At 47.6% G+C, this 24,545-nt stretch overlaps 1 protein-coding gene across 3 annotated transcripts in view; it reads right to left on the bottom strand.

Moving 5' to 3' along the window:
* IDE (insulin degrading enzyme) overlaps window positions 1-24,545 on the bottom strand; it is a 2,084,778-nt gene that overhangs the window by 1,243,470 nt on the left and 816,763 nt on the right. For all 3 annotated transcript variants that reach the window (XM_069611370.1, XM_069611369.1, XM_069611371.1), the window contains one exon: window positions 12,681-12,773. In XM_069611370.1, coding sequence (XP_069467471.1) covers window positions 12,681-12,773 — 93 coding nt within the window. The remainder of the gene's footprint in view (window positions 1-12,680; window positions 12,774-24,545) is intronic.

Genomic DNA, 24,545 nt, shown 5'->3' with positions numbered 1-24,545 from the left:
GGAGAAACTTTTGACCTGCAGAGAGTTTGAGACAAAACACCGAAGGACTCTGGCGGGAGGTATTTTGGGAGGGAATGCTGGATGTAAAGAGGTCCCAGACTCCAGACAGCCTAGTCGATGATGCAAAGGGTCTTGAATTTGATCCTTGCAGTCGCTGGGAGCCAGTGGAGAGATTTAAGGGCTGGAGAGATGCAGTCCCTGGGCGTGAGGCCAGGGATAAGTCTCGCAGTCCTATTAGATGAAGGGGCTAAGGAAGAAAAGAAGCAGGTTGAGGAAGAGGCTATTGCAGTAGTCAAGCCTAGAGTGAACCAGGCTTCTGGAGACGTTGAGCTTCTTGGGGGAAAGTGAGGAAAGGTAGAATGCCCCTGAGGAAATTAAGCTGAAAATGTGACTTCTTGGCAAGGTCCATGAAGTGTGGAGAGAAAGAGGAGCTAAAGATGATCCCAAGGTTATTTTGCCTCACAAGTGGCTGAAAGGAGAGTACTCAAGGAGTATAGAGAGTGGGGGCAGTGGGGTGAACGGAACAAGGAGCAGGCATCCCAATGAGGAGGATTTCTGTCTTACTGGCATTAAGATCATTGGCAAAGCACAATGCCTGAATAGTAGTCAGGTATGAGGAGGAGGAGGGGGGGGGTGGGAGAAGTAGGGTAAGGCAGCTTGAAAGAGCGGTGCGACGTCTGCATAACACCGTAAATGAGGTGAGAAAGTGGAGATCAGGTGTGCCAGAGGGGCCAGGTAGATGTTGGGAAGCCATGGCGATAGGATAGAGCCCTGAAGGACGCCACATGTAGAGAGTTGGGTGGAGGAGAGGAAAGGACCCATTTGCACTTGAGATCTGTTAGAAAGGAAGGTCAGCCACGCCGGTGCCCTGTCCGTGATGCCTATGGAATCATGGAGACTGTTTATGAGGACGGAGTGGTTGACTATCAAAAGCAGAAGAAAGATCGAGGAGGATCAGAACAGAGGGAGTGTTAGAGTCCACGTTAGTACTTTTGGTTGGCAGCTGCTAATATTGTATCAGTGTTTGCCTGTCTGAGATGCACACCAGAATTCTGGTAGACCTTTTTCACATAGACCGGCAATAGACTGTCTTCTGTCCCCAGGAGGGCTGCCCCCAAAGATCCTGATGTTCCAGAGGTCGGAGGTTTGCCGTACACGGATGCTGCTGCAATAACGGAGGAATGGGGCTCTGGTTTGGAGACAAGGAGAACTGCCTCCCCCCCCTGCCTGTATTTGGCCTCCTGTGCAAAATGGGGCTTCAGCCACCCATTCTTTGCCAACGCCACGACAAGCTTCTGCAAAGGTATGCAAGATTTGCTGTGCACCCAAAGGCCAGCACTTCTACGAGCATGCAAGACTCTGGCTGCTCGTGCTGTGGAGGAGGCACCCACAAGAATTCAGACAGACCCTTCATTCTGTCGTGAAAGGCTTTCACTGACACAGATCTTGAGGTCATCTTTCTAGTATGTGTCCTTGTCTGCTTGCCCTACCTGCTCCCCCGCTTGTGGAGCATCTGTCTGGGACCCTAGTGTCAGGGATAGATCAGCTGTAGCTTATTTATTTTTAAATTTGTTTATTGGCATTTCTTATTGTTACAGACATGTCGTCATATCAGAATTACATACCAATAATAACGTTTGAATACAACACATACAATTAAACTGCAGTATTCTCCAGTGTGTAGCTCTTGTTCTAGTTGGGTAAGTAGGTGCAGTGGGCATCTGGGGGCCCGTATGGGATGCCAGGGAGTGAAGGGAGAGGGGAGAGGAGGGAGATGGAGAGGCGTGGATGGTCTATACGCCGATCTACCCAGGTGAACTATCCTGAGGATGGGGTGTTGGCAGTCCGCAGGGTGTTTATTCAAGGCGGTTTATCTGAAGGATGAAACAAATCTCTTGTTGGGGATTTCCATGCATCCAGCGCCATGCTTGCGTTGTCTGGAGATCTGAGGACACTGTCCTACCAGGCTTGAGTTTCTGCTTCTACCCATCGTTTCATTTCCCGGTGCCATGTTAAGTGGTGTGGGCCATTCACCCGCTTCCAGGCCATTGCAATGGTTCTTTTTGTTAGCACGCAAGCCATGTCCATTAGTTTAGTTACATGTTTTATCTTGGCTAGACGAGGATATGTGCCCAACAGGCATTCTTTAGGAGACCAGTCTTATCTGGTCATGCTGGCGGAACTGCATGTTTGCTCAATTCTAGCCCAGACGTGACGTACCCTGGGGCAACTCCAGAACATGTGCCATAGGTCTGCGTTTTCAGATTTACACCATGTGCATCTGTGGGGGACCTGCTTGTTGAACTGGGCAATTTATTGTGGAGTCATATGTGCAATATAGCACATTAAGTTGTATCAGCCTAAACCTGGCATTCCTGGATACTTAATTGGGGAACGCCAAGGCCCTCTCCCATTCTTTGTCTGTGATCTCCTGTCCTATATCATGTTCCCATCTGGTTGTCAAATCTGCACTGCAGGGGTTAGGTCTGTCCATTAGTTGGCTGTATATCTGGGATATCATTCTCCAGCCGTCCCCCAGGTTGTACAGCAATGTCAGAAGGGGGTATGCCTCAGGTTCTTCAGCCCATTCAACCCACTTCAAACGTGCAGTGCACTTGGCTCGTTGGTACCATAAGAATTGTCCGCACGGCATACCTTCTGCCACCTGTAGCGATATGAAGTCTCCGAAGTTGCCTTCGTCATACAAGTCCCCCCCCCAAAGTGTAGACCCCAATCCTTTCCCAGAATATGATTTGTGCTAGATTTGCATAAGTCCAAAATCATCGGGAGCTCGGGGGAGTAGGAGTGTTTTAGGTGTAGTAGTGCCCTGGTTCTAAGCCATATTTGCCGGCCTAGGACCACCAACATGGGTGGGTTACTTAGGCCTAACTGTGGTGCCCAGATGAGTTCTTTCAAGTGTAGGGGACTAATTAGGTGCTGAAGCAGTCTGGTTTCTGCTGTGGTATCATCAGACAATCATCGGGCCACAAAACTTAGTTGTGCGGACAGGTAATACCGTTCCAAATCTGGGAGTTGTATGCCACCTGCCCTTTATGGTAATGTTAGTGTGGACAACGCCAACCTGTGCCTGCTGGTCCCCCACAGAAAGCCTTTGAAGATAGTTGCAAATATGCGAAAGAATGAGGGTTTAATGTAATAGTAGACGTTTTGGAAGTGGTAGAGAAATCTGGGGAGGACTATCATTTTGATGATTGACGCCCTGTCCATTACTGATAGGGGGAGCTTGGACCAGAAGCCAATTGACTTGCTCCAGGTTTTCAGTGCGGCTCCGGTATTGTGTTTGTTCATCAGCTCTGGGGAATGCATCACAGTGACGCCTAGGTATCTGAATGAGGTTGGTTGCCACCGAACACCCACCACCGGAAGATCCTCCATATTCATACCCTTAAAACCAGTTAACGGAAACCGTATGCCTGAGACAGTGGGAAAATTGACTAGAACCACCAGCATGCAGGGCACGTTTAAATGGGGGTCTCTGACGTAAAGTAGTACATCGTCCGCATAGAGCGATATTTGGTACTCCCGCCCAGCCGAATGCCGGCATCGAAGAATTGCTTTCTGAAGTAGATTGCAATATGTTCCAGACCCAATATATACAGCATAGGGGACAGAGGGCAGCCCTGTCTAGTACCCCTGTGAATGTCCCATATCGAAGACATAAGCCTGCCAGACTTCACTCTTGCTTTGGGAATGGTGTATAGAATTTTCACCCACTTAATAAAGCTGGCCCCGAAGCCCAAATTCCCTGAGCGTGGCCAGTAACCATTCCCAATAGATGGATTCAAACGCTTTTATAGCGTCTAATGATAGTAACATGCAAAGGGCCCTCATGTTGTTCAGTTTGGGCTATGATGTGCTGGAGCCTGCGAAGGTTTGCCATAGTGTTGCGGCTGGATATGAAGCCATTTTGATAGTTACATACTAAGCCACCAATCTGTCTCGAAAGCCTGGAAGCCAGAATCATAGTCAATATCTTGACATCATAATTAAGCATTACAAGTGGGTGATAGGAGTCATATGCATCGGCTGGTTTTCTGGGTTTGAGCATCGGGATGATGAGCGTTTCCCTCATGCTCTATGGCAGAGTCCCTAATTCGTTTGCTTCCTGAAATACCTTGAGTAGTAATGGTGCGATTGATGATTCGTAGGTTTTGTAAAACTCCGGGGAGAGCCAATCAGTACCTTGAGTTTTGGCGGTGACTAGAGATTTTATGGCCTCTAATATCTTCAGCTGTGATTTCTGCGACTAGGGCGTCTCCCTGTGTGGGTGTTAACTTAGGGAGACCGATTTCCTCTAATATGTCTAGGATTTTCTCCCACAGGATGGGGGTGTTGTGTAAATAAAGTTGGGTATAGAAAGATTTGAACGCATCATTGATGTCCTGCTGTGTCTGGAGTAGGGTGCCATCCGCCCACTTTAATGAGGTCATGAGATGTTTGGGGTGTTCCTTTTTGCAGAGCCAGGCCAGGAGGCGGCCCGGTCTGTCTGCCTCCGAGTGTGCCCTGGCAGTTCTGGCCTTGTCGTTGAACTTGGCCAAACTGCCCCATGTCTCTCTGCATTTACCTCTTAGCTGACATAATGTCTCCTCGTCTTGGTGTGTGCTAGGGGAGGTGGACTCCGCCTTTTTGATTTTGTTTTCACACCATTCTAGTTAATTTCGCAATAGTTTCCCGATGCCGCCGGCTTTTGCTATGACTTCTCCCCGGATTACTACTTGGAGGGCCTCCCACACGATGCCCACCCTTTCCACATTGCCCACATTTTCCTCAACATAATTCTCCAGACATTTTTGGGGGCACTTTTGAATGCCGGATCTTTCAAGGCTTCAGTTGGCATTCTCCACAGCGGGACCGGGGGGGGTAGGGGGGTCTGGGGCCCGTTACATTCCATTGTACCTGTAGTGGTGAGTGGTCAGATATGGATCGCCCAGAAAATTGTGCCAAGTCTATGTGGACCAGGCATTCCCTGCCCATGAGTAGGTGATCTATCCTGGTGTAGAGATTGTGTGGGGCTGAGTAATAGGAGTAGTCCCGCCCCCCCGGATGCAATTCTCACCAGACGTCTACCAGGTCTAGCCTTTCATGGGCTGAGTTCAGCGTGCTGGAGGCCGCTGCGGCACCATTTAGAGGAGGAGCGGATCTGTCTAGATCTAGGTCATGGACACAATTGAAGTCCTCCCCCACATATGAAAAAGCTGTTCCTGTGGGGATTTATTTTGGTGTACAGCATCTCCAAGTGGGCTGGGATGTTGCAGTTGGGGAAGTAGGAGTTCACTAGGCACTCCTCTACCTGTTCTATGTGTCCCTGCACTATTACATATCGGCCCTCCGGGTCTGATTCTTCTTTGAGCAGTTTAAAGGGAATCCCGGGGCTAATCCACGTGAACACCCCTCGTGCATATTTGGAGTAGCCCGCTCCATACCCATGGCCTCCCCAGCGCTCCTTTAGGATAGTAGTGCCCTCAGCTGTCAAATGAGTCTCTTGCAGGAGGGCTATCCCCAGCCGCTTTCTGTTTAGGTAGGATTTTATTCCGTTCCTATGAAGGTAGGTGCCCAAACCCCGGACGTTCCAGGTTAACACTGAGACTTGTACTGCCATATTGGTGTTGAAATCCACTGCAAGAGCAGCCGCTCACCGCCCTCAACTGACGGACTACTTTACAATCCTCCCTGGCAGCCCGGCTGGTGGAATCCATGCCCAACGGGTCTGATGACACCCACACTCCCGCACCACACTCAATTTCTGGAGATTCTGCAACTGTCCCAACTACCACCATTGTAGGCGGAAAAACAAACAATAACAATAAACAATTGCTCCTAGCCCTGGCCATCTGATCTTGTCCAGGCCATTTGGCACGAGGAAAGTGCTGGCAACTGGCCTGCACTGAACTTTCTGTGGGGTGGATGTGGGTGTACTTTACTGTGGCTCAGTGGGCTTGCTGTACAAACCAAACTTAAATTAACAATGCAGTGGTGGGGGGATGTGGTGGACAACTATTGTAATTTCCTAGGTAATATGCTTTTGATGTATCCCCATATTCCTGCCTCCATGGTCCCCTCGCATTCAAGTGATGGGTTTGTCGTCTCCCGCTAGGTTGTTATGTTCCAGCCACATGTTGGCTGCCTCAGGTGTTTCTAGGAAAATCGCCTTCCCTCTGTAGAGCACCTTAAGGCGAGATGGGTAAAGCAACATTTATTTGAGATTGAGTTTTCGGAGTCTCGCTTTTACTGGCACAAAGGAGTTCCTGGCTCACTGCACCACCGGCGTGGAATCCGGGTAAATGGCAATCTTGGAGTCGCCCTGCTTGATTTCCTTTCCTTCTCTTGAGTACCCGAGTATAATCTCCCTGCCCCGAAAGTTCAGGATTTTCGTGATCATCGGGCATGGCTGTGATCCAGGTTGGGGGGTGGGGGGGATGGGTCGGTCGCTTTTGTAGAGACCTGTGGGCCCGCTCCATTGAGAAACCCTGGGATAGGTTGCCGGCTCCGATCTCTTGCAGCAGTAGGGTTTCTACGAAGTCGGATGGGTTTGGGCCCTCCATGTCCTCTGGAATTCCTAAAATACAAACACTGTTGCGGCGAGCGCTCCCCTCCACATCTTCCGATCGTGCCTCAAGGTGCGCCACCCTTTTTCTAGCTCTTGGGACTCTGGTTCTCAGATGTGACGTGGTCTCGACGGTTTCTTGCAAGCCAGTTTCCGCGGTGGACACTCCCTAAACTAGGTTGCAAGCATCCTGGCGCATCAACTGCATGTCGGATTTGACCTCATCTATTTTGGTGTCGATAAACGATCTGAGTGCTGCGATGGCTTGCAATACCTGGGCGTCCTTAGTGTTGTCTGCGTTGGAGGGCGGTTCCTGCTGTGCGGAGGTTTCTGGTTGTTGCTGTTGCTTAGGTTTGGCTGCGGAAAAGGACTCCATTGTTGGTTTCGCCTTGTTTTTGGACGGGGACATGTCCACACAAGATTGTGGGGCTGTTGCAATGGTATGTGGCGAGTCCCCAGGTTGTATAGTGTGTGCGGGCCTGCACCCCACAAGTGGTGTCTTGAGAACTTGCATCCGATTGACTGCGCTTTTACTGTTCTCATGGTGGGTTGCTTCTGTTTAGCCTGAGTTACACCAGTGGTCGGAGCGCCTCCGTTTCCGGTCAGCGGCAGTGGGTGCTGGTCAGGTGTGTAGGTGGTCCCTGTTCGTGCTCTCTGTCTGACTGGCTATTTCAGTGAGGGTGTAGTTGCGAGAGTGGGCTTTCCTCCCTGGGTTATTTAGGTGGTACAATGGTTTGTGCTTGCTTCACCACAGCAACTGTTGTATGATTGGATGATAGAGCGCCCACCTCAGTGGCCAGTAGGGTCAGCGCTCTACTATATGGGTTGCGCTATTTTTGCTCCTGGTGCGCACCCAGGTGGCTTGGCGTCCAGCTGAACGGGTTGCTTCTGTGGGAGTGTGCCTTATGGCGCCTAATCGCCTCAGGGGGGACATGTTGGGTCCGAGAGTGTCAGTGGTGTGGCATGGGGCGAGAGAGGGTGGCAGCCCACCCTCGCGGGTGCAATGTCACTGCAGGGAGCCCCTCACTGCATTAATTCTCGTGTTCCCTTGCTGCCTCCTGCGATCTCTTTTCATAAAAGGAGAGCTGGACCGCAGGGTGGGGGCGCCAGCAAGGATCCAATTGCTGTGATTAGCAGCACGCTGACTCTGCCCCACACTCTCCCACGGCCGTAAGCCACCGCCCCATGTACCTGCGATCCGGTGCGGCCTCTCCCAGCGGTCTGACGGGCTCTGACGTTGCAGTGCGGCTTGCCTCATGCACGGCTTAGAGGCGCCTCTGTTAGAGGTTCAATGATCCTCCGGTCCCCGCTTCGACCCTCCAGGGGTCCATCTCACTTGTGTCGCTTCACACAACGCTGCAGCACGCCTTCCAGCAGGCTGGCGCAGGGGCACCTCAGGGAGATTCCGCAGCTTGGGAAGAGGCGAGGGGCCCCGCTGCAGGGCCGTACTTCGTGTGGAGCAAGTCCGGCACACACTGGGCTTACTGTTGTTGACACACCTCGGGGTAATCCCGCAAGACGGAGCGGGCTCAGGGGACAGATCCGGTGCTGATAGTGACTTGGGGGTCCGTGGCTAAAATCTCCAGATCCTCCTCCTCTCGGGCCTCTTAAGAGGCGAACGGCGCCATTTTGCTGAGCGCAGGGGGACCACCCGAGACAGCTGTCACGGCGGGTTTCCTGGTCCGATTTTCGTCCAGAGGCTCACAGGGAGGTGGGGAAGAAGTTGTTCCGTCTAGAGCTGCGAGATTATACCTTTATGCACCGTTTTAGGATCTTATTGAGGATCGTGGACAGGAGCCCAGCAGCTTCACCTCCTCACAGCATGCGTGCTGGCCAGGCCCCCTCCATCAGCTGTAGCTTATGGGGCTGAACCGCAGTCTGGTGCAGGAACCGCGCCCTGCTGAGGCAGAATTCCAACAGGCACACAGTTGCATACTACATGGGCGGCGGCAGGTTAAGTCTGTACCGGCTGCTTTAGGGGCACCACCGGATGTAGTGGAGCTGGAGTTATAACCTCCTTAAACTGAAGCAGTCCAAGAACCTTTCCAAACATGGCGGCACCAATGGAGATGCTGAGGGTATGGCTTTCCCTGATGCGGTCCAGAGAGCTGTGGTCATGATCAGGTACAAGGTGCACCACTTGACTTGAGGCGCAGACGAATCCACCTGGGGGTGAAATCTGGCCTTCAAGGAGGTGGTTGTTCCGTACCCCTCCTTGATGATTCACTGACTGTAGGGCTTGGCCGAGGCCTGGGTCCGCCTCGCGGCTAGGCGCCTAATTTTCACTGGACGCCATCTTGCATGCAGAGGTCTATTCAGGAGTGCACGGAAAAGAAACGCCTGGTGCCAAGCCTGAACCCACAGACCCCAAAAAGGCCTGCGAGCTGGATCTCAGTACTAGCTACGACCTTAGGGAGCCCCCTAGGTAGGCTTGGAGAACTCTGCCTTGCATCCGTTAGTCTGTATGTATGCATCCTCTCGGCCTAGGCCTGGTACTAGAGCGCTCATTTCCCCTGGGACGAGGCACCAGAGGCTGGGTTGTATTATACAAATAATATGGCTCAGACAAAGCCAAAAAATGAAAAGCAAATTCTGAGCCTGCAGAGGAAGGCCTGATCCAGTCAGCAAGGAAAAGGGGACTTAGGCCAGGCACTGGAGGGCAGGGCTATGAAGGTGTGGTCATACCTGAAATTTAAAGAGGGAAATGCTCTTTTTCTGGAGGAAAAAAAGGTTCTGGTCCATCCTTTGGGAGGGATGCCCATACAGTATGGAGGAAAGGGGATGGGACTGTATCTGGGTGTAAAAATCACTAGTTTTCTGTCGCCTGACCTCCAAGTTAGTGCTCAGTGCAGGCTATTTTAAATTAAAAATGCTCTGACAGGTGGTCCCATTTATACCATGTGCTTTAAAGGGACCTGTGGTGGCCTCAGCAGTGTTATGAATCCTAGACTACTGCAGTTCAACGCTGCTATTGCAGTCTAAAGACCATTTAAATAAGTTCCAAAATGCTTCAAAACTCAGCGGCTCAGTTTGTAGATGGCTTACCAAAGTTTGAACATGTTTCCCCCATGCTACATCAACTCCATTGGATCACAGTCAAAAGGGGGATTAAGTTCAAAGTTCTTTGCTTAACGCACAGAGCCCTTCATGTGCAAGGTGCTAGCAAGCCAGAGTGCTTCAATCAACTAATCATGGTCTTCCTGTAGTCCATGCATTATGAAGGTTTCAGTAGGTGGTAGAGCCTTCTCAGTGGTGGCCCCCTCCCTTTGGAACACTCTCCCACCAGTTTAACAGCTGACAGAAAATTACACTAAAGAAACGCTTGGAAGACCTTTCTCTTCTCACTGCGCTCAGAATGAATCCAGCTTTTTTAAAATTTATTTAGATTGGATGAAAGTGATCAACCTTACAAAATTATTCACAATAATGATTATACACAAGTGTCAACTCTACACACATCATATAAAAGTTCGATACATTTCATATTAGACCACCAAAGACAGTTACACAATGAATTAATAAATAGCTCACAGTATACAAGGAGGAATAACTGCATTAACAAATTGAACAAGCGCAATTTGAATAGATGATTTGGCATTAGACACAAGATAGCCCCAAATGTCATCACTAGATCGAGGAACTACAGAAGGCCTAAATGTTTTAAACAATTGTTTACGAATTACCCTTAGGGCTTGACAGTCAACGACCAGATGCCGTATTGTTTCAATCTGATCAACGTCTTTACAATATCGTCAGTATATATCGTCTTTAAGAATGCTGCCTCTTCTACCTAAAATCTGTCTGGTGGCACACAGATTCAATCGAATCCATAGCAATTGAGATCTAATGTGACTGGAGCGACACTTTACTAAGTATGGATCCATCGTGCATATTTTTTTATGTGGTCGCAAAAAGGAGTCACTGTCCACATAGCCTAAACATTGCCAGCGGGTATAAATCCAGTCAGAATTAAAGTTTTTGTCTGGCTTTAGATGGATTCTGTAGAAGAAGATTCAGGGAAATGTCAGCACTAGATAAGGCATCCAATACATAATTGATCCATTTTTTCGCAAACACAATAGAAGGGTTGAGTAAATGATTAGCAAGAATATCCAGCACATTTGGTACATTAGCACCTATGATACATTTCCTATTTAACAGACAAAACTTCCAGATGACTTGGTTATGCAAGGACACAGTTCCCAATTCATGCCTGATCAACGGTAAAGGCATACATTTAGGTAGCTTTAGGACAGATTTCCAAAAGCTGGATTCAAAATGATACCAAAAGGCTCTCTTTGGGAGAGAATCCAGCTTTTTTTACACCCAGTTTCTTTGAAGGTCCATTATTTTAGTGCCAAGATACCCTCAGGTGATCGAGCACTTTACAAGAAACCAGTAACAGATAAGTTGACTCAGGATGGCAATTTAAAGCCAAAAAACACACACTATGTGAATAGAACAAGGAGCTGTAGGCAAGTAACGTGGTGAGGCTCACGAACGAGAGGCACACAGACAGGTTTGGAGGAATGGAGAAGATCACCGGGACAGGAGAAGAAATGCTGTGTGCGAACAAGAAGAGCCATGGAGACACTGGGAGATCCTGGATGTTGGGTGTCCTCCGGTCTCAGCGGGAAAGAAGTCGTGGCAGGCAAATACACCAGGCAGCTGAAATTGTATAGAGATCCATGGCAGGGGAGTATACCAGGCGATCTATAAAGATACAAGAAATACTACACAAAGACTATTACAAGAATGAATTGTTTATACAATAATCTTGGGAGTCCAGTGAAGACACATAAGATCTTAATTAGAAGAGACCTTATTTTTGCCATCCTATGTAGTATGAGGGTCAGGATAGGATGTTTTGGACAGAAGGACGGCTTTTCAGTTATTGACAACCTGCCACAGATATGCCCTTAGTTTTTGGTTTTTAGGTAGGGAAGATTATCTTTAGAATATGGCCATAGGCTTCTTCCATACCCATTTTTATTTAATAAATGTATTTAACCAAAAACATGTTATCTGTGTGTCTGGATTTCATTTCTGTCCCCTCAGACAGGGCACTGGAACAGGACCAGCTTCTAGAACCCAGCAGCAAGGACATAGCAGAAATCAAAGGATCAAAGCAAGAGGAGCTGGCAGTGGATTCGATTCAAGAGCCCTGTGCTCCTGCTGGCAACCGCTTGAATAATAACCTGCCTGTGCTGAAGCAGGCTCGTAGCAGCACCTGGTGATTCACACCTTAAGGTAATCTGCCTCCACCCCATGCCCTAGGAAAGTGAAAGCAGCACAGATCTCAAATGGTTCTGCGGGTTGTAGTTCTAAAACTGCTGCATAGGAATAGCCAGACAATGAGAACTGCCACAGTGCATTATGGGATATGTAGTTTTGAAATGAAATAAGGAAGTACAAAAATCTTGCAAACAGAAGGTAAAAACAAAAATATAAATGGGCATTGTCCAGGGAGGATTATTGTGATTAAGTTTCAGTCCCAAATAGTCCACAATTGGTGCCAATTGGTGTTCCAATGGCACGGTAATTAGACCATGAGGAGGGCCTTCAGAGGCCTACCTTGTACAAAGAGGCTTAGAGTGTTAAATCTTTTAGACTTTGAAAGTATGTTTGAATTATTCTGAACTTCAGGATTCACTTCTCTGGGGGAGGGAGATTGAGGGGAGAAAAACGGTTGCGCATTACAACTCCTTGTTAAAATGCTTGTCTTGATGCAATTCTAAAATCAAAAAGTATGTAAAACTATTTACAAATATCCCACATATCAGCATATGCAGTACTCATCAACTATAATGGGGCCGCCATGACTGACAATCTTCCATGGCCTTTTTATATTTGCCCATTTTAATTGTATGCCAGAGTTTTAGTACAATCATGATTTCAGTGCAGATAAGTGTAGAATTGATAAATGTCTTTTGACAGGATGTACAAAAGTCCTACCAAGTATAAGTGCACTATACATTTCCAAGAAGTTACTTCGCATTTGCTGAGTAAAACAAATCTAATGCCAAAATGATAAAAATCACAGTAGTTAGATGAATATAAGCAAGCAATACATAAATATATGAGGAATACATGTACATTTGTACACTGCACTTACAAAGTCCTTCCTCTGTTAGATCCACGTTTATGATGAAAAACATAAAACCTTTGGCACCTTCCTTCTGTCCTCCAACAAGTGTATTAACCCAACCTATTAAATTAGAAACATAAAATAATCATGTTTTTCCTTATGGTTTCTACTAACTGTGGACCTCATTTATTTCATCAATATGACAAATATGTCCAGTGACTCATGTAAAGACACCAACACAAGCAATAGTTAATAAAGACCAAGAACATGGGAATGATAACACTTTAAAAAAAGGAAATCAAATGTTTTACTTGTGTTATGTCATTTACATTAAACCACACAAATACATGCATGTAAATGCAATATAAACAAAGAGTAAAAAACATACTACAGAAGAATTAGCAGATTTCTTCAGACTTTTTGTCTACACTTTATCCAAAGCTGGAGAGATTGACAATTCCCCATCACTAAAAAACAATTATATATCACATTTGTTGTTAATAGACCTTACCTTTCGCTCAGGTTTTCCTTTTTTTACAATTTTATTAAACTAATAGTATGGCTTGTTCATAAAACCTTTTATACAGTTTAGCTGTAAAATGTCTCTGCAAAAAATGATAGTACAAAACAGTTGAAATGAAACAAGTAGGTCAGGGAAAAATAAAGTAAATAAAGTTACGTTGAAGATAAACAGGTCATTTGCATTTCTTTAATACCCTAGCATTGACATGGACCTAGTGAATCGTCAGTGTCCACTGTTTCTGTACCAACAAGCCAAAATATTAACTACTGTATGCTGAACCAAAAACCTAGTCCTTTCACTTCAAATAATGCAACCATTATTCTTCTTTTGCATGTAGATAAATACGTCACAGAGTGCGCCGAGAGGTCAGGCAAGACAAATATCAGTGGTAAGCTTAGGACTGTGGTACAGACGAGGCGAATTCAGGGAATAAGTAAATCAAAAGACTTGTCGAAAAGGAAAACAAATCGATTTGCTTTGGCATAATTTTCTAGCATCCTCTTGAGGGTTGAATGCCTCACACCTTAGATTATGGAAGCCCTCCATTTGTGGAAAGGGGAAGCAAAACAAGGAATTCTAATCATGCTTCTACAACAGTATCTCAATGAAAATTGTAAGATAGAAAAGACGTTTCTACAAAGTCCCAGTGGTGGGGCATAGCCTGAACCCGTTTGAATGTCCATTTGATGACCATTTTATTTTGGCTTTGAGTTGAGGGTTTTGTGAGGTTCCCATTCCCTCATTGGTGGAGTATGATGTTGCAGGCCGTTGCAGACCTTCACAGGCAAGATGTTCGACTTGGAAACATTCTCAGGCTGTAGTTGTACCGCTAACAGGTTCGGGATCAGGGTGTACCATGACCACCGGTCACCTCACTGCTCCCTAGTACACCTCCTTTCTGTTCACTTCTATTATACCTCACTGATATTGCACAGTCTTGTACCTCCTTCCACAGCCTTTATAATATGCCCAGTACTGACCTTAACAATTTGAACCTTACTCGTCAATATTGCTCTATGAGAGGTTACTGTTTCCCTCCTGAATCCTATGGCATAGTAGCCATATTGCTGTCACTAGCTTTTCGCATTATTTTTTTTACAGATGGTAATATCTTTACTCTCCTCCCCCCCCCCTTCCTGGTCTCCTTTACTCTTTATGGCTCCTTTCCTCCAACCTTCCTGTCACTCCAGATTGTATTGACCTCTCTTCTACCTCTTTAAAAAGGTCCCCACTTAAGTCTTTAATCTGGTCATCCATATGCTACCCAATTGACCTCCAGTATCTTCACAACTTTCCCTCTTTCTCCGATGGTCAACCTCCTCCACAATCCTTCTCTTCTATGTAAAGGTTATCCTTCCAACATCAAACTCCTTAAAAGAGGACTCCCTTTCCTCCAGACTCTCCCTCCAAGCACTTTCTTCTCAGTATTCCTCTCGCCACTCTGCCAAACTACTTTATCCAACTCCTACTCAAACTCACTACACTGTCATGTTGTACTGGCAGCCTTTTATATCAGAGTCTTTCCTCCCATTGGGCAGGGCTTACGGATATGGGGCACACCTATGGACTGAGGGGTGGGCTACTCTGTGATTGGGCCATTTTCTGGTAGTCATGGTTTAGAAGGGGGTCGATTTAATGTTATGCAAAGGCCTCTGATCAATCTGGATTTTAGAAATGCCGTTGACATGTGTGTGGTTTCTTGCCCTCTACCTTCAAACCCTGCTGCCATTGCCTACCTAAGGCTGGGTTGCTCTGCTTCTGCATTGTATGTATTCGGATTTTGAGAATCCTTCATGTAAGCATGGGAAGCTGGTAGTTACAATAAAAAAGGTCTGTGGAGCAGGAAACATGCAATGGTAGCAAGGGCAGGAGCATGTTTCTTGTTTGTCGTCTTCTGCGTGCCAGCCAATTCTGAATTGTCCAAAATAACTTTCTCCGTAGAAGTTCCATAGAATATGTGAGGTCGAATTATAGTAAGAGATGTTGCATGTGGCATTGATGCCAAGGGAAAGAATGAATTTTTCCACTCGTCAGTATCTGAGACATGTTGCAATGCTGTTCCCTGTACCGAATCCAAGAATGTAATTCCTTCTCCCCAGGGGGGCGCAATCCTCTTTGGGACTAGCAAGGTGAGCCTACTATACAATACCCTCTCTAGGGGATAGGGCAAGCAGGATCTGGCTCAGTTTGATTCCCTCTTTCCCCCAAACACCGCCTCTCCAGTTTGGGGACAAGGTATGCCCAAATGACAACATCCTCTCTTCCACTTTCCTCACACTGCAACATGTTTATGTAATATATGGGAACTGATCAGGTACCTGTAACTTGAGAGGCTGCATTTCTAACATATATATGGTGCCGCCTTTCGCCAAATGCAAGAACCAACTGGATTTTGCCTTCCATTCCAGAGAGGAACTATCTGGGCTCCCAACGTGTGGAGCCGCTAAAGAGAGGAGTCCTGTACAAGACACGCCATGGTGGGAGGAGCAGGCCACACTAAGACACCAAGAACTGCAGGGCCACAGAGGAAGGGAGTTTCACAAACGCAGAAGGAAAAGGAAATCTGCATCCGGAAATCAATGCCATTGCTTCCCACATGGGGACACCAAGAGAAGCTGCTTCCTCCCCGACGGGCGTACCGGGGAACCACAAGGGCGAGAGATGTCCATAGCCCATAAGAAGCCCAACAAAGAACTGCAGAGGCAGGAGAGCCCTACAGACCGCGAGGTGCACACAGAGAATTAAAAAGGGTGCCGTACCTAAAGAACTAGAGGGGGCAGAGATGCCCGTAACCATCGAAGGGACCAGGCCCTACAGGCAGAAGAAGCCCACATCCGATGAGGGACCAAACTAAGAACTACAGAGGTGAAAATCGACCGTAGCCTGCGAAGGGCAAACCGAGAAACCACAAGAGGTAGAGAAGCTCATACCCCATAAGGGACAAGATGAATAACCACCACGGTTAAAAAAAGCCATAGGCAGATGAGAACCAACCGAGAAGCCCACAGCCCAGGATGGATGAATGAAAGGAAGAGTAAAACAGGTTGGAGGAGCCTGCCACCTACCTGAGGTCAAAGAGCCAGAGAGCCTATGAAGGCTCTGAAACCGGTATTCTTGGTAGTGCACTTGTAGAGCAGGCCCAGTCAAGTTGCACTATCCCTGGATATGTGATAATACTGAGGTACTGAGCAGAGACCTTATTGAGAGAACTTTTATGTGCATTTTTAGTTTGAAAAACTGTTTCCTTTTCTTTTGAACTTCAAGAGGACGTCTGTTGTTCTTGAAGAAACCGCAACTATGACCTTTGAGAGACTTGATGTACTACTGGATTTTGGGGGCAGAAACCAGATGCCATTAAGTTCAATAGGCAGAGTAACCCTTAAATAAGCACAAGCTTGGAATACATTTTGGTCTTTATTTCTACTAGACTAGATTGTGATAGGTCAGCTTAGGTTTTGGACTGAGTACTATATTTGTTTTTGGACATGCCAACAAGCACCGGTTTATTGTTTTGTAGCAGAGGGACTCCACCTTACTAATAGGGACTAGAGCAGGTTTTTCTTTACATTTACCAATAAAGTGCAGGTTGAATCATATACATCTGTCCATCTCCTATGTCTTTCTTACCACATCCCTTAAAGGGAGAGGCTTCCTTGGTCTCGACAGGGAGCTTGGACACTGAGCCTTCTGGGAAAGTGTCTAATGGGTTTGGGTATCTCCGTCTCTTTGATGCAGTCACTGGTGTGGGCGGGGGTGACAGAACTACTGTAGCAAACGGTTTGCATGTCTGTACCAACAGTAGAGGTTGTCAATAGCGCTACGACTACCCCCCCTAGGAAATCAGGAACATCTATAGGGGTTTGAGCGCTCCTATGACTGCCCCCTAAATGCTCACGGGTATGTGCCAGGAGGCGCAAGGGACAGGGTTGTAAGGATGAGATTTCTGATAATTGCCTTAACGCTGTGAGCCAGTCTAGATAATTTGGGGAATCCAAGTAAACCTTTTCTGGGTCCAGCATTCACTAGCTCTGGGCACCACCTAGCCCTCTTGATCAACCCCACTATCTAACCCCAAAGTGAGGCAGGGGTCTGCATTACCAACAAAATAGTACCCAAATATGACCAACATAACAAACCTGTATTCGTCTTTCTGATGCTTGTATCTGATTAGATTCACATGCTTTGCTTGCATAGGATATCTAGTGGTTGGTGCAGAGTTTTACATGATTTTATTTCGAAAAGGGATGTTGACTGGGCATTCCTTGAATACTATCCCTACTGTGACATGTACTCTACCATTGACCCCTCACACGTCAAAGTCGCCGATAGTAAATGTTTCTGACCGGAGGCTGTGTGGAGTGTGAATGTGAAACAGTTTGCAAAAACATCACATAAAAAACATGTCTATGGTGCTTCTGCTCACAACGAGGGCAGGATGGGTGGGCGCATGTGAATCACAAAAATGATTATAGGTATGTAGTGTGTCTTCAGAGGCTTGAGGATCTGATTAGAATCACATGCTGTGAATAGACTAGCAAGCAGTACCAAAAGGTGGTTGATAAAAGGAACCAAGACAAGTGTTTCAGCATGGTTTATCCCCACCTTTGTGTCATTCCTGGCCTGAATGTCAACACAATGATGTGTGAAAGTGTGTACTGAACTCCATGTGGCAGCCTTGCAGATAGCCTTCAATGCTAATGTGCCACTGGAAGCTAACATAGCCCTTGGACCACATGTGAAGTATGTTTTAGGCTTAAAATGCAGTGTGTGGTTTCACAGTGTGTAACAGTGCTGGATGCATTTTACGGTCCATTTTGAGATAGTCACATTTGAGACAGGGTCCCCTTCTCTCCCCACTGCTAAGGAAACAAAGAACTGTTCTGTTGTCCCGAGTGGTTGAGTCTTGTTGAAGTAGTATGACTGCCCTTCAAACATCCGCTGTGTAAAGTGCCTTTTTTCCCTGAATTTTGAAATAATGCTGGCCGTTCAATTGACTGACATGATTTAGGTGAGCATCTTGGGTGGGTTACATTGTTTTTGTGTATTGCGACAAAGGCTTCCCGTCACTGACAATACCTGAAGCTAACTTACTCTCCAAATAGATGTACATGCTATGAGAAAAGCGACCTTGTAAGTGAGATCTTTGAGGCTTACTTTATGAATTTGCTGAAAAGAAGGGTCCACGAACTTGCTTAGTACAATATTTAAATCTCATCCGACGGGTGGATTTGTAATTGGAGGGTCAATCCATTTTACTCCCTCCATGAATGCTTCAACGACTGGAACTCTCCACCAAGTAAGTAGTGCACTTTGTGATGTGAACAATCAATAGGGTTGTCATTTGATGGTTTACACCATACTACAATCATTACCATTTGTTAAAATAAATAAAAGTGTCTAGTTTTGGGCTTGGGGCTTCCTTCAGAATGTCCATGCACCCGACAGGCCCATTAAGGTGACCAAAACTATGACTTCAGGGGCCAGGCTGCTAAATTGGTTAGTTGAGGATGCAGGCCTACACCCCCTATTCTGTGTTTCTTTGGTGGGCAAATGGACATCTTGAGGTGGCGAGAAAAGTGTGTCTGACTAGCCCACGTTGGAGCTAATAGAATCATTGTTAACTTCTCCTGATGCATCTTGTGAACTATTCTGTTTAAAAGTGGGATTGGTGGAAAAAGCTTAAGCAAATATCCTTTACCAACAGATCCACAGTGCGTTCCCCTTATATTCCTTCTGTTGGAGGCGTAATTTATGCCTTTTGCATTTTCTTTTGTGGCAAATAGATCTAAGGACTGGTTGCCCCCAAAGTGTAAAAAATGTTGCTTAGAATGTCCTAATCTAATTCCCACTGATGTTTTGAGGGCTGATATTTGCTTCTGCTTACCGTGTCTGCTAGGCAGTTGTGTTCGCCTGGAAAATGTTGGGATTGGGGATTTATACCTCTTCTGAGGCTTCAGTTCCAGATCTTCTGTGCCAATATGGACAGACTGAGGGATGAGGAGTCATGCCCCATTTGTCGATGTAAAAATGAATAGTTACTCACCTTTAGTGACCAACATACTGTTAGTCCATAGTCCCCTTTCCTCCATTGTGTATGGGCGTCCCTCGTAAGGGACGGGAGATGGAACCTTTTTCACCGGAAAAACCTTCTTCCCCTTTAAATTTAGAGGCGCGGCCCGGGAAGCATGCGTTCCACTGACTCCACCCACCGGTGCCACTCAGTCCCCATTGACACGTCTAATGATACAGTATTATTTAGGGGGGAGGATGGTGGGAGATATGGAGGAAAGGGGACTATGGACTAAGAGTACGTTAGACACTATGATGAGTAACTATTAATTACTCTTACATCCCATCCCCTTTCCTCCATACTGTATGGGCGATTACAACTGAGTGTAGGCCTAGGGTGTAGAGGAGACCCTCCTTAAGCAAATAGGTTTCGCAAAACCGCCTGACCGAAAGCTGCGTCTGACCTAGAGGCACGTCCAGACAGAAGTGCTTGCAAAAAGCCGAGGGGGTGGCCCAGGTGGCCACCCTACTGATGACCTGCCACGGAACATTGCTTTGGAACGCAATAGCCGTGCTCGTGGCCCTCCTAGCATGAGCATGCAAATTAGCTGGAACTGGCTTGTGCTGCCCCTCATGTGCCTCCTTGATGGCTACGACCATCCACCTAGAGATGGATGCCTTGGAAGCCTGATACCCTGGCCTTGCACCTCCGAAAGTGACAAAAAGGGTATCAGACTTGCAGAAATCCTTGGTCCTGTCCAAGTAGTACGTCAGAGTGCGTCGGACATCGAGGGGATGCAACACTCAAAGGTTCATCCTTGGGATCGGAAAAGAAAGTAGGTCAAACAATCTCCTCATTAAGGACGAATGGCAGATGAGACCTTGGGTAGGAAGGCAGGGTTCGTCCTGAGGACCACCTTGTCCTTGTGAAAAGTGGTGTAGGGCTCTGAGGCCACGAGGGCCTGGATTTTGCTGACCCTGCAAGCTGAGGTGAGGCCCACGAGCAGAGCTGTCTTTAGGGTCACCCACTTGATGTCCGTGGAAGCCATTGGCTCAAACTGTGGGCCAAAGCACCCAATACCACATTGAGGTGCCAGGCTAGGTGAGGCCTCTTTATGGGCAGGTAGAGTCTGTGGTGGCTGCCAGGTGCCGCTTGACCACTGGGTTAGGGGGAGGAAAATAGACCTTCCTCTGAATTCCTGTAGGCACCTGTGGCTGCCAGGTAAGTGCAGTATGTGTCGACTTGTACTCCGGAGTGTGCGAGGTGTGCCAAAAAGGAGAAGACATCATCCAAAGAGCACTTGATTCTTAGAGCTGGCCCAATAACAGAATCTAGACCATTTGCTCTTGTATTGGCTCCTGGTAGCTTTGCTTCTGGCGCCCTGTGTGATCTCCAGGTTAGCCTGCGATAGGTTCAAGTGTTTCAGAGTGACATGTTCAGGAACCACGCTGTGAGAGCTAGCTTGTGAGGAGCAGGGTGGAGGACCCTGTCCCCCTGCTGTGTCAGGAGCAGAGCTGGGCCCAACGGTAGGTGAATGGGAGGCCTGTCTGATAGGCTGAGCAACTCGGAGAACCACTGTCTCACCGGCCGCCAGGGAGCTATCAATATGATGCCGAGGTGACACGATTGCTTTATCCTGCAGATCAAAATGTGGAGCAGGGGGGTGGGCGGAAAGGTGTAAGAACTAATGTAGTTCCACTGTAGCTGGAAGGCAACGCCCAGGGAGCCGGGGCCCTGCCCCTGCCAGGAGGCAAACTGCTTGCATTTCTTGTTGACGTGGGAGGCAAACAGATCCACTTGGGGGTGGCCCCCATGTGCGCAAGATTTCCTCCAGAACGCAGTCGTTCAATTGCCACTCATAATTGTCCGCCCTCAGTCTGTTGAGTGTCGGCCTCCAGGTTGTGGACAGCCATGAGGTAGATGTTGTTCTCCAGGGCCCACTCCCACATGCTAATCGTGAGGTTGCAAAGTGGAGGGGATCTGGTACCACCCTTCTTGTTCACATAGTACATGCTGGTGGAGTTGTCCGTCTGGATAAGTACTGTCTTGCCCACTATGAGAGGGAGGAAGGCTTTGAGGGCCAGCCATATGGCCTTCAATTCTAGCCAGTTGATGTGTGACTCCTGTTCCAGCCGGGTCAAGACTCCATGGACACAGGTTCTTAGAGTGGCTCCCCAGCCCTCGAGGGAGGAGTCAGTCGTGACAGTGACCTGAGGGAGAGACTGCCGGAAGGGCTTGCCCCGCTGTAGGTTGAAGTCCATGGACCACCAGTGGAGGTCCGGGTGGAGAGACGTGGGAACGTCCACAGGCTCCGATTGTGAGCCCCTCTCCTGATTCCAGGAAGCTGCAAAGTGCAACTGTAGCATCCGTGTTAGGGAGAATCCTGTGCAGTGCACTTAAGGATCATTACACACAATTAAGACTACAAGTGGTAGTACAATTTCACCTTTGGTACAAGCCCGTACTACACAGAAAAAGTGGTAGCAATGGCTGAGGAGCCAGACTTATCTCAAGAGCAAATTAGCAGTAGTAGATATTACACAAAGGACTACAATTACTGTGACCCAAGCAAACACTGACTCAAGGTTTCTGGTTAAAAAGTAGAAGTACATTTATTTTTAAATCATCTGTTAACAAAACACTTCACTTCTATTTAAATTAAATCCACACTCCAAATATACTACCCACAACCAATTCCCCTTGTACAGATCAAGTCAAGGTAAGTACATTAGGATTTGATAGACGGTGTTGTGAAACAGACGTTACCGTGGGTTACTACGCAATCACTTTTTGACAGTAATGACAGTTCGGTTTTACAAAAGAAAGGCATACCCGCGAGAAGAAATCTTACCGCAGTCAAACACTCTTAGCACATGAATTAACACAAGAGAATTGGGGATAAAAATCATAGGCAATACTTTTGTCAAGGCAAATAGAATCAGAGTATACTTTCTAAACCGTAGATAAAAGTCAATAGGCGTGCACCAGTGTCCAAATGGAACAGGGGTCCTGTTCCGATGATCACAAGGTTAGAACAGTTCACGATTCGAGATTGCCAGGAGTACTTGGATATTGTCAAAAGGGAAGCAAAAGTTATAAGAGGAAAGGAAGACAAGGATAAGCCTTTGTTGAGGGGAAAAAGGGTTCACCCCAATTCCTCGAAGTTGGACACAGTACCTTACTCGTTTGAAGAAAAGCTGGTGCTATGGCAGTTGTTCCTGGTAGCTCCTGCAGACTCACGGTTCCTGGAGCTTCAGTCGTGGTGACAAGTAGGACGACGTCTGGAGCGATCTGCACTACCCAGGGATGAGGCCAGCAGCAGCGACAGTGAATAAAAGGTGCGCTCCTTTAAAACAGGAGAGGCTCTTCAGATGGCTATCCGGACCACTACAGCTGTGTGCAGCGATTTCGACAAAGAAGAGGATCCTCTGGCTGTGGAAGGTGAGCTGGTTGATCCCACCAGGCTCAAAAGGAAGAAGACTCCGGACTGGATCTTCTCTTGTCGTTGAATGGTAGATAGCTCAGGACTGCAGCAGGGCTTCACCGGGGCTCGGGAACTGCAGCAGTCGTCATCTTCTCCGCTTCTCTTCGGTTCTTGCAGTTCCAGTGGCGACTGACTTGTAGCCCAAGAGTCCCGCCTTTTATGCCAAAATCCCCCATTCACACAGCCTGGCTGTCAATAACTCAGCAGGGGGGTTGTCCAGCCTGGACAACCACCTCAGCCAATCGACACAAAGTGCAACTTGGGTCTCCAAGGAGACCCTGTGCAGGGGGGGGACTTAACCCTTCCCTCATATTCAGCACACCTAGACACCCAGACGCCAAAGGAGGGCTTCTGGACAGAAGCCCGCCAAAGGTCAGTGAACAAAGAAGGCAAACCTGGTTTGGCACGAAAAGTAAAACACAAGGACCCGACCAGAACCAAAATAAAAAGTATTTGGTCAAGCGGGTTTAAGTTCGAGGCTAATACAATAGCCTAAAACAGTACCACGTTTATATACTATAATCGCGGTAGAAAAGATAGGGTAGATACCACTGCCACCAGCCAAGTCTTAGTGTTAAGGGAGCGAAACAAAGCTCCAAGAGGTGCAGACAAAAAGGAGTGGGAATTAACACCTTCCAATACTCCATGTAAGATGGGGTGTATTGGGTCTGCAGTTTAAATGACTACATAAAGTAAATGGCAACTTTACCTGGTTCTGGGGGACAGTAGTCAGCCCCAGAAAAATTGAGTCAGTGGGAAGTCTTAGAGACAACCCTGTGTCACTGCACTGAAGGTGCTGTGTAACACACACAAAAAGTGGGGCTCATGGAGTGGTTTGGCTCCAGAGCCCAAGATCACACAAACAGTAGAAATACACATAGCAAAACACATGTGAGAGTGGGAAAAAGGCTCACACTCTTACCAGGTGGAAATAAATAAACCCCCGAAATCCAGCAAAGCTGCTGAGGGACTCACTAGGTAAGGGAAATTAGCCATAAATGAGAATTCTCCCTAACACTCGTCATCCTGAGTCTCGTAAGGGGGACGGCTGGAAGGACCGCTGCCATAATGCCCAGTAGGTGTTGGTACCACCAGGCGGAAGTCACAGTCCTGGAGAGGAAGTGAGTAGTAGCTCTCTTGATGGCCGGGATCTTGTCCTCTGAGGGGACACCTGCTCCTGGAGACGGTTTTCCAGATGAGGCCCAGTAAGATCCGTTTCTGCGTGGGTTGCAGCTGAGACTTCTTGAGATTGATAGTAAACCCCAGGTCGTGGAGTGTGCTCATAAGCGCGGAGGAGGTGTGAAGAAGTGCCTCCGGAGAGGAGGCTCTGACGAGCCAGTCATCGAGGTATGGGTAGATGTGATGGCCCTGGGCACTGAGGAGTGCCCCCACCGCATTCATCAGTCTGGTGAATACCCTGGGGGTTGAGTTGAGGCCCAAGGGTAGAACCTTGTACTGGAAATGGCAGCCCATGATCCTGAAGCGCAGCAAGGACCGATGAGGTTGCCAAATCGGGACATGTAGATAAGTGTCCTTCAGATCCAAAGAGCACATCCAGTCTCCCCTGTTCAGTTTATCCGCTATGACAGCTGGCATAACCATCTTCAATTTTTCTAGAGGTAGGGAGAGGTTGAGGGTGGAAAGATCCAACACAACTCTCAAGCCATCCTGTATCTGTATGGCGAATATCCTAGAACAGAAGCCCAATCCTCTCTGGGAGGCTGGGACTTCTTCCACTGCCTGGCTCTCTACGAGCGACCGGACTTCCGCCAACAGAGTTGCTGTCCCAATCTTTGAGGGAGGAGGGAGGAAAGGAAGGGATGGGTAGGCGGTGCTCCGTGGAGACTACAGATAGGATCCAGGGGTCTGAAAAAT

This window comes from Ambystoma mexicanum, chromosome 8, assembly GCF_040938575.1.
Source record: "Ambystoma mexicanum isolate Mex_15411 chromosome 8, UKY_AmexF1_1, whole genome shotgun sequence".
Taxonomy (NCBI): Eukaryota; Metazoa; Chordata; class Amphibia; order Caudata; family Ambystomatidae; genus Ambystoma; species Ambystoma mexicanum.
The sequence above is the reverse complement of the archived record's forward strand: the minus strand, read 5'-3'. Positions and strand labels throughout refer to the sequence as shown.